The 20,842-nt window shown below is 43.2% G+C and overlaps 1 protein-coding gene across 1 annotated transcript in view; it reads left to right on the forward strand.

The window, feature by feature from the left end:
* Positions 1 to 3,541: 3,541 nt before the first annotated feature.
* Positions 3,542 to 20,842, forward strand: part of LOC308335247 (uncharacterized protein) — a gene marked incomplete at its 5' end in the record, with an annotated part of 159,697 nt that continues 142,396 nt past the window's right edge. Inside the window, one exon of the mRNA XM_080792265.1 lies at positions 3,542 to 3,658. Within this exon, the coding sequence (XP_080648391.1) occupies positions 3,542 to 3,658 (117 nt within the window). The remainder of the gene's footprint in view (positions 3,659 to 20,842) is intronic.

Consider the following 20,842-nt stretch of genomic DNA (forward strand, 5'->3'; position numbering starts at 1 on the left):
TATGTCATATTTAGCAGAATTTTGACGAAATTTCTCTGTTGATAATTTTATTCATTTCACTAAGGTCCAAGGCCAATAAGGGTAACAAAATACAAATACAAAATATGTAATTTTCTCAACAATTATGACAACATTTATTTAAAGTAATAAGTGATGATAGCCTATAAAGTTTTTGGTGCTGCACAAAAAAAATCACAATATTTAATTATTCATAATATATTTGAGCATTTTGAGGCAACAACATATTAATATTTGCAAATCTGCCTGAAACAAGTAATCAACATAATAATCCATTATATTTCTAGTCTTTATAGCTTCAGGATATACCTATAACTCCTGGTGGTCAGGGACGGGGTGGGAGTGACTCCCATTAACTTACAGCCTTCAAGGCCCCCAGCGGCCTGTGGCCCCTCCTCAATGGGACCTCCAAAGTGGGCCCCACTTTGGACCACAGCTTCACAGTATGGTGGAGCAGTGGTCTGCAAAGGGCCCACTTTGACGCCCAGCCTGTAGGGCCCCAGCCCCCAGGATCCTGCGCTGCGTTTCAGGCTCCCCTGTGGCCCCTCCTCAATGGGACCTCTCAAAGTGGGCCCCTTGAGGACCACTGCTTCACAGTACGGTGGAGCAGTGGTCCTCAAAGGGCCCACTTTGACGCCCAGCCTGTAGGGCCCCAGCCCCCAGGAGCCTGCGCTGCGTTTGAGGCTCAGACCGAGGGAGAATACAGAGCAGAGGAGGGGCCCACACACATTTGAAATTGGTCCTCAAAGGGCCCACTTTAAGGGGTCGCCAGTAGGGGACCTCCATTCTGGGGGGTGTTAGAGGCCGGGCTCCAGGGGCCCTTGTCAGTGCCTCAAACCCAGTACTGCGCGACGCGGTCCAGTTTCCCGCGAAGGGCCCCTGGGAGCCAAGGGCCCCTGGGCCGCGGCCCAACTGGCCCTATGGCTAATTTGTCCCTGCATGGCACCATTGTAACACAAAGGAATCGAACGCGGGTCTCCGCGTGGAAAACCAACATCTTAACCACTAATCCAAAGGGATATCCCCTATGACTTTGGAGGCCATCAGGCTGAGGTTGTGAGCCACTCTGCTACATAAGCATATTCTAATGCATTATACGAAATGCAGGAAGCGTTGTGTAAAAGTATCCTTAATTGGAAAAGACATTGCAATGATTTTAAATACCACTGTGTTAATAAATATTCTCTGCTGGTTAGTTTGTTGGATGTGAGTTTCTCCGGTCAGAGAGAGTATATGTGACACCAAGGTATATTTCAACAGAATAGTAGTTTATTATCTTCAGTAAGCCATGAAACCGTGGTTTATTGGTCAAGGACGCACGGCTGCAGAGAAGTGAGGTGTTAATTGTAGGGTACTCAATGAGAGCTGCAGAGAAGTGAGGTGTTGTAGGGTACTCAATGAGAGCTGCAGGTTCTGCATGGCATGTTGCTGTGTGAAGGCTGGAGACTGAGTGAGTGATGGTTTATATAGGGCACACCTAAACTGTGATTGGTCAATGAGTTGAGTGGTGATTATGGAAAGCACCTGTGTGATTGTGGATGCAGGGAATGGGAAATGTCCAATACAGTGCATTCGATAAATTACTTCAAACATGACATGGGAGCATAATGCAAGTATCTATGGGTTGTCAGGTGCAGATACACCACAGGCAGAGGATATACAGTAGTGAAACAAATAAAGATGATTTCCAGAAACACACATACAGTAGATTATGTACTGTAGGTGCAGTATGTATAGCAACATATTAGTGTGTAATCCATTGACCAATACTTTCTGTACCCACACAATATGTAACGGTTCCTCAAAAAAAAGTAGGAGAAAAAAAAAGCTTTTTCTTTTCTCTCATGAAATGGAATCAAACTGAGCTCACTGCAGAAGGCAGATATGCGTGTTCTGGTATTAGCATGGGATTACAGACTTCAGTGTTCAAGTGAAGGGAGTTTTATGGTATTCAATGTAGTTTTCTTTCTTTTTTCCCCTCCTTTGCTTTATTTTCCACCAGGGGAAAAGAGTAAACAAAGAGAGGGAAATCTACTCGAATTAATCTATAAACAAACAGAAAATGCATTAGCGGCATATCAAACATTTGTTGTTCCTGTAAAACTGATCATGCTTGTGTTGGTATTCCCATCAGACTCAAACGAAAAAAGCAACTGTTTCTAGAGCTTTCCAGCTTGTCAACCTTTATTTGACAGCTTTACTGTATGGATAACTAATACTTTCATACAGCAATAAGACTCCTAAAGATGTATTGTACCATTGAACTAAAACTAGATATTATTCAACTAAAATGTTTTTTTGTAGTGGCTTAAATATGCGCCAATAGAACAGTGATTCTTATTCAGACCGACATCAGAAAGGAATAGTGGGGGCACAATGAAAAGGCCTGAGTGTTAATTCAACAATTTTTACACTCAGTTACACACTCTCTTATGCATACATTTGGCACCTTTACTATGCAAATGAGCCTCGTTGCAAAGGAAGTCCAATTCACAAACACCAGCACTAATAGCCACACACATTTAGAGTGAAAGTTATTAGATTCTTCAGAGAGTTGGTGCTAAGTGCAGTGCATTTATAAGTGGTGTCATGCCCAGACTTTCCAGGTATCATGGCAGAACTAATTGTAGCCAAGCAAAGGCATAGTTATGCCAGGTGTGCCAGTCATGCCAGGTTTGCTCATAACTGGATATCGGACGTGTTTTGCCCATATTTTGCAACATTTATTACCTTTTGTCTGTGCATGCATGCGTGCTCCCAACGCTGAAAGGCACACCGATGCTGTCATTGTAGTGAGTCACACACGGCAATGTGTAGAGTATCATTTATTTAGCATTTTATACTACTGTATTTTATACCCATAGCCTGGGTTCCAGCCTGATTCGCTGCATTTCGTGGATTTGTATTGTCATTTCACTACTCAGTCTGGCCAGCAGACAGCAGACTCGCATTTCATAACGTCAGCTGTTACGTAGCCACGTTGTTGCTGATACGTCACCAGCCAGCGCCACTCTATCCATGCTTCTCACTGTTGAAAAACGCAGGCTGGTACTATGATGTCATATTGATAATACTCCATATGGGTATAAAAGGGAAACGGACAGACTTGCCCGATGCCTCGCTCACATCACGTGCATCCCCATGTCGTCCTGGGAGTCTTACATGCATGTACAGTATGCACACACCCGACACTTCACTCACATCTTCTGGAAGCTACTCGGCCAATCCGTGAAGCCAATGGTTCAGAAGTTGATGCCTGTTGATGCGCGCACACAAACACACACACACACACACACACACACACAAACACACACACAAACACACACACACACACACACACACACACACACACACACACACACACACACACATGCATGCGCACACTATAACCCCTCCCTCCCCTCACCCAAGGACCCCTGGCTTGCAGTACATGCACAATTTTCATTAAAAATTGTATGTTTCTGTTGCACAGTAGAGATGGTGAGACGCTGGTGTACCTTGGAGGGAGGCTTCTTGAGTTATTATGAGAGCCAGCGGAGCCCAGCGGAGCCCAGCGGAGCCCAGCGGCCAGTGGCAGAGTGGACGTTTCAGAAGTGGTCAGCCTAGCGGTCAGCAACAACGAGACAATGATAGGATCAGGGTATGGGCACACACGCATGCACGCACCACACACAGCACACTCTCTCTCTCTCTCATACCACTTTGGACTTCAGTTGAATAGAGAAGTTACTAAACCAAGTTCATAATAAGGTTATCATGGAAATGTGGTAAAATATTGTGGAAAGGTTTTGAAAGCTCATTGGCCAGAATATGTGTGAACCCCTGTTATCAGCTTAAAATGCAGTGTGTGCATTCTGTTTCATCACTTCCAATTTCACTTGTTTATCCTGTATGCTGCATGAGTTTTCTCGCCTGATGAAATTGCTATCTCGATTATATTACCTCGCATCCCGGATCTGTTGTATCATTATTATTATTCGTAATACCGGAGTGGATCCGAGAAGATCCGTATTCAGTGCTGATCGATAGAGAAAAGCATGAAGTGCTGGTGTGATCATTAGGATGACCTGCAGTACAAACTAAGAGGGGGGAAAGATGAGCTGGCAGGTTGCAAGCTGTGAGGTTCAGTGACTTTAGAGAGTGGAGAGCATATCAAAGCTTGTAGATTTGTAGACTATTCTTTTTCCTTTTTTCTTTAGTGCCGTTTTGTATTTTTTGTGTGTTTTATGAGGTGACAGTACTTATTAGACCCCTTGGTTTGGTTATGTGCAATGATGTCTTCCCTTTGTATTCAGAGTTTCTTCCTGCATGGCGGCTGAAACCTTGACAGTCAAATGTGCCAATGAAACAAAGTGATATAGTGACATCACAATATAATAAAACTTTTTTTATATAGCACCTTTCAAATATGCATTACAAAGTGCTTTACATGGACAAACAGCAAAAATATGCAGCAGAATACATTTCAAAAGACGACAAAATATAATAAGCAGCGGGGGGGAAAATTAAAATACTAAGGTATTAGATTGGCAGTGAAAGCTAATCTATAAAAGTGTGTTTTCAAAAGGGATTGAAAAGAGGACACTGATTCAGCGCGCTTGATCTCTAAGGGCAGTGTGTTCCAAAGTTTAGGCGCTCTGGTGCTGAAAGCACTATTATCCCCTCCCCTAACTCCCCCTCCCCTTTACACATGCACCATCACAGAGATATGATGTACACGCTCTGTGTTCCTCCGTGTGTGGCACGACATGAAGCCATTAACACTATTATTTATACATTATTTTCTAGCTTATTAGTCCAAGATACAAACGTGTAAACTGTGTGCGGGCAGCATAGGCTAATCGCTTTCAGCTGCGGTCTGCGAAGTATTCAACTGATGTCTCAAAACCAAATGTATACTTCGTCGTGCGACAAGGCTGCGTCACCAAAAATCGCCCATCTACAAGCTCACAACACGTTGTGGACGCAACACGCTTCAACTTGTAGATCAGCTATCTTATATGTCTTTAGGTCTGCTGTTTGGTTGAGTTTTGACTCCTGTATAAGGATTAAGGACAGGGATGTTTTTATCCTTATTTAAGAAATGGCTTTAGGGCTGTTATTAGTTCAGTATTATTTAATGTGTTGTTTATTATGTACTCGTCATACATCCTTGTGACAATAAACCTCTTGAATCTTGATATTTATTGTTCCAATATGGTTCCAATATGGCACAATAACAAACTTAATACAAAATAAAGGTAATATATTATGTAATAATAAATAATAAATATGTTACTTTCCTAAGTAATATTGGCCAACATTGGTAGTTGGCGCTAAGAATGTAGACAATATCAAACATTGCGTGCATACCGTTTCAGTTACAGGAACTTGCTGTTGATCGTTCTAAGCGGTTGTCGCTATCACCCTCATGTCCCCCCGCCTAAACGGGAATGCTCCCGCACCTCCCTGGGGAAGCACTCCTCACAGTGTGAAAACCCCTGCTAAAAACAAAATAAACACATACAGTACACATTTAGTTATCATTTTTTGGCTGTCTGCAGTTGTGAAGATATACAGAGACGGGTGGCAGAAATGTTTGCCTCGGGCTATCTGCAGTCAAACGCACTAGTGCAGTTTTGTTTTGCCTTGCGTTCCCCGCGGGCATAAAATTGGTCCAGCTTCACAACATGGAAGATGGTCCCTTCTCTATCCAGTGTTCCTTCAAATCAAAACTAACTGCTCTGTCCAACAAACAAAACCTACTTCTTATGACAGGAGGAGTCTGAACTGAACGGATTGCATATGCAAGCAGAGGAGGAAAAACAAGGCCTGTTGAATGTCAGTTTCTGGAGGATATGATCTATCCTGGCATCGCAATCAGTTTGTGGGTGCTGCTGTGTCATGCAATGGAAATGGGTCGACAAGAACGAAGGCTGAATGGGTTTGTGTGGGCTCAGGGATTGTGATTGGAGACAAAGGAATGGATGGGGGAGTGCCTTCGTATGTGTGAGTGAGAGAGAGAGAATGTAAAAAACAGAGAGGGAACATTTATGACGTAGTGATGAAAAGCAGCACTGTTCAGATACTGTCGAGATTTTATTTTACTAACAACGCTCTCCAAGGCCACACTACTGCTCTCCTTTATACAGTAGAACAGATACATCCTACATCTGACCATTGAGAGCACCTCAAGGTCAGGTGTGTGTGTGTGTGTGTGTGTGTGTGTGTGTGTGTGTGTGTGTGTGTGTGTGTGTGTGTGTGTGTGTGTGTGTGTGTGTGTGTGTGTGTGTGTGTGTGTGTGTGTGTGTGTGTGTGTGTGTGTGTGTGTGTGTGTGTGTGTGTGTGTGTGTGTGTGTGTGTGTGTGTGTGTGTGTGTGTCTGGCCTTTCTATTATGTCCTAAAGCAATTTACCTCCCCATCAGTGAGTGCGTGTGAAATATTAAGTAGCGATGGAATCGGACAGCCGCTCTAAACCACTCTGAGCAGATGCTGTATGCTTTTAAGTGCTGAATAATACATTTTGGTTCAATGTCTCTGTCTCCGTTAATGCCCCCTACTAAACACTGCCGGGATTTCACCCTGCCGTTATTATTTCTCATAAATACTACACACCCTGACAATCAAGACGCTTTAGCATGCACAAACACACAGGCACAGGCACACACTTATACCTACACACACAAATACTTATTATACACAACATTTGCACAGGAACACATGCATTGACTCCATTTTCTCTTGTATCTTCTCTCTCGCTCTTCCCTCTCTCTGGATTTCTCGCGCGCACGCACGCACACACACACACACACACACACACACACACACACACACACACACACACACACACACACACGCACACTCGGATTCAGTGATTATGCTCTCGTGCACTGCCAGCCAGACATACCCATGGCGGTCGAAATCACCTGCTGCTCATGAGGAACATTAAACTTAATTTTTGGAGTAATGGATCTCATCGCTCAGTGAACCTAAAGCATTATACTTTGATGCGCTTCAGTGCACGCTCATTAATTCTGACTTTGGGATACTTTTCTCATAAGCACTGACCGCCCGCAAATAATTACAGCGCCTGACACGGGATTTAGGAAAATGTAGACAAAGTTTCTCAGCCAGGTTCAATTTCATTCAACCACTCTTTCTTTCTTTCTTTCTTTCTTTCTTTCCTTCCTGTATGAATGTGATGACGCAATTTGTCTGGAGCGCAGCAAGGGCAGGGTGGTCCAATATTACCTGCGAATTTGGAAAATGTAGACAAAGTTTCTCAGCCAGGTTCAATTTAATTCAACCACAATGATTTCTTTCTTTCTTTCTTTTTTCTTTCTTTCTTTGCTGTATGAATGTGATGACGCAATTTGGCTGGAGCGCAGCAAGGGCAGGGTGGTCCAATATTACCTGCGCACATTAACCAGCCTCATTCATCATTTCCTTTCAAGTTTTAAAACATTTTTTCCGTTACACAGCGTCTGATTCATTGTAGCAATACTTTGTGCTGCTAAGCTAGAGGAAAGCGCCCCCATCGAAAGTCATATCCAATAACACGGCCAGTGTTCGCTCGCACGGTTAGATAATATCCATCTTATTGCTTCCTCCCAGTTTCTGGCTCCGTTATTTCACACTAATCCTCAACTTGCAGCCGTAGCAGTTTCATTGTTGGTCATACTGTATGGAGCCATTTTGCTTCCCTCCCCCAAACCCCCTTTGTGTGAATCATTTGTCTTCTAAGTGGATTGACACTGGGGAGTGTACACACCACGTTTGAGCCTTTGCTGCAGTTGCCACCTCACTGTTATTCAATTTAAAGCGCAACTAGCTTCCAGGAGACTACACCGGCTAACAGGCAGAGTTCCCGGATGCAGGGGGAGATGATGTGCAAGGGTTGTGTCGGGTGGGGGGTTCCCTGAGACGCTAACACTAAGACAGTAACCCCATCCCATGACACCGCTAATCCTCGGCTAACCAGGTCGATGCACGCCTTGTCAGATCAATGTGAATTGACAGGTTTCATTGATTTCTGTGGGAAAGGCAGATGCTCTCGTTAAGCTAGAAGCCCCTGCTCCATTCCTCACGCAGTGCTGGATGAGCGTGTTGATTTGGAGCGGTCTCTGCTGGACAGTAACCAACTAAGACCTACAGTATTCCTTACCAAGGACCCCCAAAATGATATGTATTTGCCCAGGCAGCAGCTGGCACAAAGTGAACTTGTTTTCTATTGTTGAGAACTACTGTTCTAAGCCACTGTTCTATATTCTAAGAGTTTTCTGAAAAACGTATGTTGCCGAAGGAAAACAGGAGGAGGAGGGATTCTTACATGGTTATTGTTGTAAACTACTGTTGTAAGTACTGGACCCTCGTCTGGTTTGACAGACAGGTAGTGTGTGCCGGCTGGGTGGTGTGTGACAATCCGGTTGAAATATACCTTTGGTACGGCGACAGCGGCGGCGGGCCCGGGAGAACAATAACGCGACACAAGACAGTATCACGCTAAAGGTTCACAGAGTTTATTACACATACAGGAACATATATAGAGCTGGATCCCAATGACGTGACAACAACACTTGAGACATAATAACCGCTAACTGCAGCAAGGCTGACCTTGCTATCTGAGAGGTCTCTCGTAGCCTAACTAAAAGTATGCTACAGTTCAGGCAGTACACAATACATTTTAAGTACACTGTGTACTCGCGTACAAGTACACAACCATGGGCGATCAGATTATAACAGTTATGTTGCACTTACAGTATAACATGGATACCTACAATTGTGTTTTAAGGACACAGAGAAATATATTTTTTGGGAACATGAAAGTTACACTATAGGTCCATTTCTGATTGTCTGACACAAGCTCTGAAACGAGAGCAGACGCACAAAGCAAACATACGTATAAACCTGATATTTTAGTGATGAAAGGGAAAGCTCAGTCAGAACTTCAGAAGCAAAGCTTAAGCAGCTGGGATGTACAGCACTGAATTGGTACACACTGCAGTAGTCTCTAAATGCACTACACTACACAGTATACTGTACCTCTTTGTCAGGTAACAATAGCACTGCAAAACTGCTAGTTTTGAGTAACTGAATCACTGTACTGTAGCTTACGCATATTATATGCAATACACGACTGAGCTATTCCAACACACCGCCATTCTGACTCACTCATTAGTCATTACTAACCCTATCCCTATAGCCAAACCTTTAGTTTTTTTTTCAAACCAACCAAGGCGCTAATAACAACCTAAAACATGAGCCTTGGTTGAAAAAAACCTAAAGTTGATGTCCTTTAACCCTTACCGTACGTGGAAGCCATGAACTTAGTCGGAATGGCTCCCTTAAATCCTGTACTTTTTATGTCAAATTGCAAAAATGTCAATTTCTTTTTTTTGCCAAAAATCGCCTATGCTCAGGGAAATAAGGAACCTTATGCCACATACAGTATGTGATGTATGTAAGTGCATAGTGGATGAATGTTGTCCATAGCACGTTTAATACCACATTCATGAAAGGACTGCTGGGAGGTCCATGCAAAGACAGTGAGAAATCAGTTAATTCAACTCCATACGATAGATTCTAGCATCCTTTCGTTTCTTCCCCATATAAACAGTTATTTTTTTATTGCATTGGGCCTTTCTGCCTTTAGTGATAATACAGAGAGAGAGAGAGAATAATTTGCACAAATATTCAAGATTTTACAAAAATAGCAGATCTGCTACGATAGATTCTAGCATCCTTTCGTCCTCTTCCCCATATAAACAGTTATTTTTTAAAGATTTGCATTGGGCCTTTCTGCCTTTAGTGATAGGAGAGAGAAAGAGAGAGAGCGACACACAGACACTGGGAGTGTGTGTGCATCTCACATGCAGCGAAGGTTTTCTGGCTTGGCGGCTTCAGAATTGAACGTGCAACTCACTGTCATGACAGTCTGCAATACATCCTGTTTGTGGTATGCGGCCTTAACCGCTAGACCAGCGACTCCCCGATAGTAAACACAGTTTGATTCAAATTGAAAAGTAAGTGGTTGAAAGCAAAAAAAAAGCCCTTGACATTAAACTTGCAATATTTAGTTTTTAATCTGCACTTAAGAAGGCGCCTGAAAAAGAACATTTAATTTGCCTGCGGTAATTGCATTAGGTTTCACAGGTTTAAACTCTAGAGCTGATTTAGTTGTTGATTAAAAAAAAAGTCCTGGCAGGGAATTCTTTATTACACATTATGCCCATAAAACTGTGTGTGTGTGTGTGTGTGTGTGTGTGTGTGTGTGTGTGTGTGTGTGTGTGTGTGTGTGTGTGTGTGTGTGTGTGTGTGTGTGTGTGTGTGTGTGTGTGTGTGTGTGTGTGTGTGTGTGTGTGTGTGTGTGTGTGTGTGTGTGTGTGTGTGTGTGTGTGTGTGTGTGTGTGTGTGTGTGTGTGTGTGTGTGTGTGTGTGTGTGTGTGTGTGTGCGCGCGCACGCGTCGTGTATGCTCACATGCGCCCATAAGTTAAATTAGGAAAGCCCATTTGTACATGCAGTATACTGTACAATTCTATAATTTTCTAATTTGATCATTGTAGTTAGCAGGGATTCTGCCAAAACACTGTCTACGCTGACTAGTCACTATTTATCGTTTGTCACATTAACAATTGGACTTGGGATACCTTAGTCAGCATTGCAGGGTGTAGGCCTGGTCCAAATGTGTTGGACTGCATTTACATAGCCCTTTGTTCTAGCCTTCTAGGCCACTCAAATGCGCTTTCGAATATACTTCACATTCACAATTTCACACAGCACAAGGTGGAACACCGTTACACAGTTTACATGGCACACATTCACACACCAACGGTGGACACAACCATGCTGGGCTCCCAACCTGCTCATCAAGAGCTGTTAGGTGGACCTAGTTAGTTTTTTTTTTGCTAGGCCTCTCCTTCTGCACCGTACTCCTTGTGTTTCGTGCATGTGCGCTGCCGTTCACTTCCTTGTTTACGGCTCCAAAAGAATGGCTCGTAACTCCTAATCTAGGGAGCTCTCCGTGGTTTTGACCAGAAGGACAATGTTCTGTCTTCATTTCTGACTTCAGCACACTTCAGCCTTCAGCTATTTATTATGCTGGCAGCATCCGTTGTGTTAAAAAGAAATGTTGCTATATCAGTGGTGCTCAAGCTTTTTCATGCCAAGGACCCCCAAAATCATATGCATTTGGTCATGGAATATTTGCACAAATATTCAAGATTATGACGCATGCACCCCCCCCCCCCCCCCCCCCCGCCCCCCACAGACACACACACACGGCAAATTAAGCGTAACTCTATGGATAAAAACCGCAAATTAAGCGTAACTCTATGGATAAAAACCGCACTGGTGTGAATTACCCCTTGGAGGTACAAGAACTTGCTCAAGAACACTTTTGCACATTCCATAGCCGGTATATAGTAGCAGGGGATTGAACCGGAACCTTTTGGCTCCCAGACGGCCGCTCTACCTCCTGAGCCACTGCCGCCTCAGGGTTCTGAATTAGTCTGGGGGAAAAGCGTGTTGCCATGCAATTCATATTTCACAGCACACCCAATGGCATTAATTGCCTTCCCAACACTGCGATATCCAGCAGCAAGCTGCTTTTAATACAAATTGCTTCAGACGGTGAGTAATAACTTTTCACAACAGTGGCGGTCTCACACATCTTCCATATTCACAGCTCACAAGGATACTCCCATGGCCTTCTAATCATGGTTCATGTTACACATATCAGTGGCTATACCTTTTTTCCCATTTTTTTCTCTTCTCTTATTTAAATGTCACTTCTTTCAATGCAAGTGGAGGCGTTCAGAAGGTTGCCTGCATATCTAAGACAAGCTTAGAAATCTAATTTAGAGCACTGAGCTTTTGCTATTTTCTCTGTACATACTTTATACCGTATACATTACAATTGATATTGGTCCAAGACCTTCAGCTCTCACTGGACCGGTTCGCAGTCGAGTGTACGGCGGCTGGCATGAGAATCAGCATCTCCAAATCTGAGGCCATGGTTCTCAGCAGGAAACAGATGGATTGTGCAGTAGGGAATGAGACATTACCCCAGGTGAAGGAGTTTAAGTATATCAGGGTCTTGTTCGCAAGTGAGGGGAGGACAGAGAAGGAGATCAGCCAGGGAATCGGAGCAGCAGGGGTGGTATTGCAGTCGCTGTAGTGCACTGATGTGACGAAAAGAGAGTTGAGCCAGAAGGCAAAGCTCTCTGTCTACCATGCAATCTTCATTCCTACTCTCACCTATGGTCATGAAGTGTGGGTCATGACCAAATGAATTAGGTCATGAATACAACTGGCCAAAATGATTCTTCGATGGGTGGCTGGCATCTCCCTTAGAGATAGGGTGAGATGTTCAGTCACGTGAGAGAGACTGAGTAGAGTCGCTGCTTCTTCACTTGGAAAGGAGCCAGCTTAGGTGTTTCGGGCATCTGGTTAGGATGCCTCTCTAGTGTCTCCCTATAGGGAGGTCTTCGTGGCACGTTCCACTGGGAGGAGACCCCCGGGAAGACCAAGGATGAGACGGAGGGATTATATCGACTCACTGGCCTTGGAACGCCTCGGGATCCCCCAGGAGGAAGTTACTAATGTTGCTCTGGAGAGGGCCGCGACCCGATTACTGATGAGCTGTTGAAGATGGATGGATGGACAATTGATATAGCCAGGTCTATATATACGTATTTGGACACAATTTCCATCATTTTAATGTACACCACCACAATGGATCTGAAAAATGAAAAGACTTTCAGCTTTAATTTGTGGATATTTCCTGTACATTCATGTGAACAGTGTAGCAATTACAACCAAATTAATTGTACAAATGGCGGCTCAGGCAATTGTTGTGTTATTTGTGTTTTGTGTTATCCTCATTATTTCATTTACAAGGAACAGACACAAGGGCTAGAGTTAATTTCTCTTGGTGTTTTTTTTGCATTTTGGAATCTGTTGCTGGCAACTCTCAATTTCAGATCCAAGGAGCTCTCTCTATCAGTGGAGCAAGCCATAATTAGGCAGAAAATTCAAAACAAACAAGCTGTTGGCCTGTGGCCAAATCAAATGTTTGGTACATTATTAAACAAGAACACACATGTGACCTCAGCAACACCAAAAGACCTGGAAGAGCATGGAAATTCAACTGCAGTGGATAAGAGAACAATTCTTTCCCTAGTGAAGATAAATCCCTTCAAACAGTTGGACAAATCAAGAACACTCTCCAGGAGGTATGCGTATCTGTTTCAAAGACAACAATCAAGAGCAGCAGGATGCATTCTGAACGCACTGTTCATATTCATCCAAATACTTCAGAATGCATTGGACGGCACTTCACAGTGTACAAGGACAATGACCCGCGCAACATACTGCGGAAGCAACCAAAGATTATTTGTTTTAAGGCAAAGTAGTAGAAGGTTTATGCAATGGTTAAGTCAGTCATCTGACCTGCATCCAATTGAGCATGCATTTCACTTGCTGAAGACAAAACGGAAGGAGGGATGACTCAAGAACGAGCAGGATACAGTTTCAGTATACTGTATGCAAGCTTGGCAGAGCATCACCAGGGACAAAACCTGCTTCTGGTGAAGTCAATGGGTTCCAGAAATACAATGTAGTAGTATTAAAGTATTAAAAGTGTCAACTTAATTTACGATTGCTAGTTTGTCAAATTAGTTTTGGTCCTTTGAAAAGGGGGAGACACATGTAGAAATTGTTGTAATTCCCACACCGTTAAATTACTGATTAGTGTAATATATACACTCAAATCAAAGCTGAAAGTCTGCACTCAAAGCACGTCTTGATTGTTAAATTTAAAATTGTGCCGATTGGAGTTGATTGGAATTCAGTATACGGTGTGTACACCTGCAAACAGTTTGAGTTGATTTATTTATTTTTATACAACCACCAGATGAAGGCAGGCTGCAATGTCCTGCTCATCCAGAATTCTATCCTCAGAGATGCTATGAGTGATCTGGTTCTGCATTTCCTCAACAAAATGAAGACAATTGTTGCAAAAAAACTAAACCAAAAAACATGTTTATATTACTCCTAAACATTTTGCCAAACATCACACACACTCCTATCCTCCTGGTGGCGACCTGTGCCCAGAAGGGCACTTTTTCTAGTTTTGTTCTCTTTCCGCAGACATTTTAGCAGCAATACTAATCAAACTACTAGACAGTAACGATGCAAGTTGGAAAGGCATGCCCCACCCGGCTATGCAATACCTGTTGTACCCATGTCAGAGTGCCCGTTCCTCCCATCTGTCTGTGTCCCTTTCATGCCCATATATTGAGATTTCTGTATCTGTCTCTGTGTGTTCCTTTATGGAGTTCCGTGTCAGGCATGCCCAAATATGGAGTGTTGTGATGTCAGAACAGGCCAGCTCCATATATGGAGCCCGGGCAGAGGCCTTTGTTGGCGGTGTGGAACGTGTGTGTCGAATTTGAAGTCGGTGGGGTTAACGGTTCTCGAGTTACGTGCATTACAGCCGTACACACACTACAGACAGAAAGACATTTATAGATAGATAGTGTTTTATGACTGTTATAAAGGACGTTAACTCAATGTCTGCCAAGGACTTAATTAACTTATTTTTTTATCAAGGAGTCTTCCACACAGGATGGTACATGTTTTAGCGTTTTCTGGTATTAGCATTTCTTAAGAAAAAAATTATTTAAAAAGCTACTGTTGCTTAGAGGCTGGCCCAGCACAGCAAGCCCCAACTGCATGATTCATCTCCCACTAAGCACTGTTCAGAGCACATGCACCCACTTACATTATGAATGCATGAGCATTCATGCATGCAAGCGTACATTTACTGTAAATCCAATAGATATATGTGTGACGGCATTTTGCATTTTGCGAAGGCATTTTGCACACATTTGTATACAAGTAGGTGGGTACTGGGTAGATGTGTGGGGCGGGGGTCTTGTTTTTCCTGGCGGCAGGACACGTTTAAAGAGGGAGATGGTCATCACCGACGCGGCAGCAGCCTTCCCCTCCTAATGACGTGTCAAAGTGGGACTCCCAGCATTCCCCCTAATTATTGTTGATTGCATTCATTATGTCACTTCCCGATGTCTTGGAGGCGCAGTTGGTGGCTCGGGCTAAATGGCAGCGTCGGGTTTTGCTGTTTCTCAAAGCTAATTGGATAGCACTTTTGAGAAGCGAACAGAATGGCAGGGGGAAAAGTAGCCTACCTCTGATCAGCAGGCTTGTCCCAACAAATACCCCCACCTCCCCAAGGACTACTGCAATCAGAGTTTTGTGAGATGTAAAAAATATCCTCAAAGCACTGTTTTTAACACTTCTTTTGCTGGGGAATTCTTCAAAATAATGGGCGCTAGAGTGCCAGCAGATAGCCATGGGGCAGATTTTGACTTTTGTTCAAAACCATGGAGAGCGCCCTAGATTTATAGAGTTATGAGTTATTCTAATAGGAGTACGTTGAAGAAGAAAAGGCCAACCAAAAATATATATATATCAATACAAAAGACCTAAAGACGCCTACGTCCAAGGCAGCCCGTGGTTTTAATTCTAAAGACGTGTATACACATGACGTGTATGCACGTCATTAGTGTTATTATAATTTGTAATTAGTTATAAACAGGCTTGTTTTGAAGCACCTGGAAGAATTTTGATTTGGGCACAAAAATGTGGTGCCCAAAATGTGGAAGTGCTCAATGTTAAACCCGCACTGCACTGGGTTTCCTCGTGCTAAATGCAGTGGCCCACCTGCAGTTCCAGCTCTGACCACTGTCTCGCGGCTTCAACATTAGCCAGTCTTTCTCTGGGGGCTTGGTGTAGACTCTGTAGAGAGGGGAAAAAGGACCTTGGCTTGTATATACCCCTGGGGGACTCTGGTCAAGTATACTGTATAGAGTTATAGTAGTTAAAAAGAGGAAATGGCCAATGAAATATTCCAAGCATCCACCTTGTGTTATATTCTTGCTCAGCATCTCCATTATTTACACTTAAACTATATTAAAAGAATGTGAATTATATGGTCAATATAGTGCATTTGAAGGCACTATAGGGAAATATGTTGTCTGCAGCTTCCATACACCCTGAAAAGAAAATGAAAAGAGATTGGAAAAGCACTTTGGGAGCCATTCTAAATCCCACAGATCAGCAGTGAAGGGACAGCCAAGCTGGCAACAGAGATACGAAGACACAATGGTGAATCACTCCCACACAGTCACCAACAATACAAGCCAGGGACACTGACACACAAATACCTACGCTCAACACTCAAATAAAGATTATTTTTTTTTTAAAGATTTGAAAAAGTAATCGATTGATATTGATATCCCTGTTTTGGGCATGTCATTGTGGTGAAAAGTCAAACTATGTCAAATATAAACATAGCCGATTTACATGCTCATGCTACAACGCCTGATTTACATGCTCAGGCGTTGTAGATCGGCTATTTTCACTACGACACCATTGTTGCGATGTTTAAGTGATTAATAAATGAATACAAATAAAAGTGCTTTTTTATATCACTATAGTAATTTCTAAGAAAATGATTGATAGTTGCAGGCCTACACGTGCGAACCACTACCTCAGTTTGCGCTCCCACACAGCACCATTGTACAGAAGTCACTCTGGCCATGTAACTGCCTGTGTTCTGCTCACAGGTCAAACTTATTACATGGGGGTCAATTTGCTCGAAGGGGAAAATCCATACCTCTGCTTTTTATATCACCCCTTATGTGTTTTATCCCTGCTTCACAATTTACTATTGACTACATTAAACCCTGGTGTTATTTTGGGCAAATTTGGCAGACATTTTCCTTTTTATTTTAAAACTAGTAAAAAATGTCTATTTTTCGTACCACAAGATATACAGTATAGCCTACCGTATACTTTATATTTTGTGGTACGAAACATGGCAAATTGTAGGGGTTACGAAGATATACTCTTTTTGTTGTTTGTTTGGAATTAGCAGACAACACTCTCTCTCACAAGTAATAGTGTGGAATTCTCCCTCACTCACTCCCTCCCTCTCTCTTTCTCTCCCTCCCTCTCTGTCTCTCACATGAACGCATGCTCCACATTGTAATTAGCACAACAACACTTTTGCACCTGTTGGTACCCTAAACATAAATACATAGGGACGGACGGACATTGCTGATCCTTGAAGTGGTTGCACCACTTGAAAATCATACCGACATTTCCTCATGCACTGTACACTGTATACATGCACTAACCACCACTAACTAACACATATTTTTGCTCCCACGCAACACATTGTACAGAAGCCACTCCGGGGCCGGGCGTGTTACTCTATGTACTCTGCTCAGATACTGTAGAGGCCAATGCTATTTGCGCTGACCTCACAATGTTGAGCTGAAATAATGCATTGGATAAAAGGAATGAACCGTGAGAACGGCAACCTTGCACCAAGCAATGTAAAAAAATAAAAATAAAAAAAAATCCATTCCAAATTGTATTCCTTACTGCAGTATCATAGAAATGCCCTCCACCTTTCCTCTTTTCCTGTTTGACAGTATGCCACTGCAGTCCAACCGACCGTTCTTGCCATAAGTTGGCACCCGGTGCTTATTACGTGAAAGAAATGGCTTTCTTAAGGTGAAGCAGAGAAATCCTTCCTGATGTCCTGCCCGGGTTTTGCGTATCAGCAAATGTCTCCAGAGAAATGAGCTCCCTGTCCCTCTTTAATGCAGCTTTTTACACGAGTTTGCGCGTGACATAACAGAGTTCAGGAGGACACTTCTGCACATGTAGAGAGATAGAGATAGAATGCAGCTCCATGCTTTGACACACACATGATGTGTGATATGTTATACTACATGTTTTATGCAAACATAGATTGTTATACTTGTATACATGTTTTATGCAAACGTAGAACTGAAATTTACACCATTCTACTCTTTGTTGGCTAAACTGTGGGCAGGAAAGTTTTATAACTGACAAATGAGCATTATACATTTGGTGTGTTCTTTATAGACATTCTTACAAATGGGCATTCATTTTGATTGCAGCCTCCAGTCTCTCTCTCTGTCTATCAGTCTAAAAGGCATTCAGCTGTTAAGACACAGGCAAACTCTTTCAAAGGTGCAACAAATATTTCCCATTTTCCCAAAACGAGTTACTTTTCTTTGACATCGACTAAGATGAATGACTACTACGCCTGTGCAAAATTGTGGAGTTACTTTCTGTCTCTTCTGTGACCTCTGGGTTAGCAGAATAAGCTCCCACGCACGCACGCACGCACGCACGCACATCATGATACAGTATATAGTACATACACACACAACCGCATCAACACACCAGGGCACAAACATAATGACATACCCTTGAGCCAATGCTTCTTCTATATAAGCACTGGCACCTCGAACATCATGAAATCATCATAAAAATCACACTTGCGTGAAGTGAGGTTCGCCTTTGGGGGCACAAATAAACAGTTGACCAAAGCAAAAGGAAATAATAAAAAATAAATAAACACACAATCGTGCGGCGCTGCATCACCACTGCCATGGCGAGTCTCTCTCAGCGTGTTCACTGTGTGTGAAACTACACGAGGGGGGGTAATTTGAGAGAAATGGGCACTGGCGATGACACGTGTCTCCACATGGCACCTGTCACTGCCTGTGCTGACATGTCAGACCAAGGTGCTCAACCCCCCTACCCCCACTGATGACTGGCAGAGACAGAGAGATGCCAGGTCGCCTTTAAAAGTCTGCCGCCTGGCACAAACCGCATCATTAACGAGCCCTGCTGAGGGGCCTCTTCTGGCCCACTTCCAGCAATATGAGAGAGAGAGAGAGATAGATCAGAACAGTGCTCACCAGGACCCTCACTCCTTAATCCCTAAGCACCCTCCATGCACACACGCACTCACGCACGCACACACGCTACACACACACACACCCTTCCTCCCTCCACTTCTCCGCCACGCCATGTCAGCTCTCGGCAGCCATCTATACCTTTAGCACATCAAACGAGTGGCCGCCAGCTCCCCCCTACCCCCCCCCCCCCCCCCCTTTTTTATAAATAAATAACACAACAGTAAAAGAGGAGAGGGAGGTATGGTGGCAGAATGCTATCATTAGGCTGGCCCCCTGGTGGCTAATGCTGCATCTCTCTCTCACTCTCTCTCTCTCTCTCTCTCTCTCTCTCTCTCTCTCTCTCTCTCTCTCTCTCTCTCTCTCTCTCTCTCTCTGTTTAATTTGTTTTTTTCCTCCAGCTCTTATTTCTTCACTGCACCGAAATAAAATAATACAAATGAAATCTCATGTCTGGAGATTTGGCATCACAACGTATTAGTCAATTTCAAGCTGGTGGCTTCCCCCCCAACACAATAGAGTCCACTGTGAAAGAGCCAATTACTAGTAAAAGCATGTGAATGCATTGAAGCCCATGGTGCAGTGCTCCGGCTTTTCAGCCTTTTGGCCCGTGGCTGTTACAGTAGAACACTGATTTCGCATGCCTTACAACGACGATTTGCCAGCGGTGGAAAGTACTACTCCACTACATTTATTTGAAAACTTTAGTTACTTTGTAGATTTGGATTATGAATTATTATTACAAAACATACATTCACCACTTCACCCCTATATACATTTCGACCATTTGAAAATAGCCGATCTACAATCTCAAAATGCATCCCAACGTAACGCATTGTGAGCTTGTAGATCTGCTATTTTCTAAATATTTGTTGTGACAAGTGGACATTCTGCACAATGAGTACTTGATGAGCAAATTGGTACTTTAAGTACATTTTGAAGCCAATACTTTTGTACTTTTACTCGAGTACATTTTGAATTCCTGACTTTTGATATTGATACTTTTACTTAAGTAAAGCATTTGAGTACTTTTTCCACCACTGCAAACAAGGAGGATTTGCCCAGGTCCCTGATTGTCTTGCATTCGGCATTGTATGCCCACTAGAATGAGGAAAAGGGCAGCTGAGACGATGGCCGGGCATTGCACTCTGTGTGGCAGGAGGGAGGATCATCATAAAAATCACACTTGTGTGAAGTGAGGGACGCCTTTTGGGGCTGTGTTAGGGATTCCCAAAAGTTTCCAAGTCAAGAAAGTCTTGAAATCAGAATTTAAATGAATTGTATTTTTCCTCTATATTTTTAACCACTTAAAAATCTGAAACTTAAACCCTAAGCATCCCTATTATTGGAACTTTAGCATAAAATAGCAGATCAATAACGTCCATCACAGTGTGAGCTCATCTACTACATTCAGAGGGGATATTTAATGTAGAGCGAACACAGAAAATGAATTAGTATAGAGCCCTGAGGAACTCCGGTCAACCAACTTTGGGGTTTATGTGGTTAATGATTCCCCATCACTGTGCTCCCTTTTCAATTCCCCCCTGACGCTTCCCCAACCCCCCCCCCCCCCCCCCCCCCATTTGAAGACGACTGCGATAGGTCACAATGAGAGGTGGCCCACTGGGAGATACAAATCTGAGGGTGAGAGAAGATAGGACTGCGGCAGCATATCTGTGCGAGTGTGTTGCATGTGTGTGTGTGTGTTGTAGATTTACAATACAGACCCATGGGATGTAATACATTGCAGGAGAAAACACAATGTGTGGTCTGATGTGTTTTACGAGTCACGTGACTCCCATCCAGTCGATAGACATTAAGGAGAAGTCGGAGATCAAACTGAGACGCGCACACATGACTTATTTTATTTATTGCCCTTTTTATCCCTAATTTAGTCATTATTATACCAATTGATTCCTTCTCACACACGTGTGTGTGTGTGTGGTAGACATGCTGTTGTATCCTATCACCTGACACCGCAAGTATGTAAACCTTAGAGTATATATACTCTAAGATGTAAACC

This window comes from Protomyctophum bolini, assembly GCF_963924005.1.
Source record: "Protomyctophum bolini genome assembly, chromosome: 20".
Lineage (NCBI taxonomy): Eukaryota > Metazoa > Chordata > Actinopteri > Myctophiformes > Myctophidae > Protomyctophum > Protomyctophum bolini.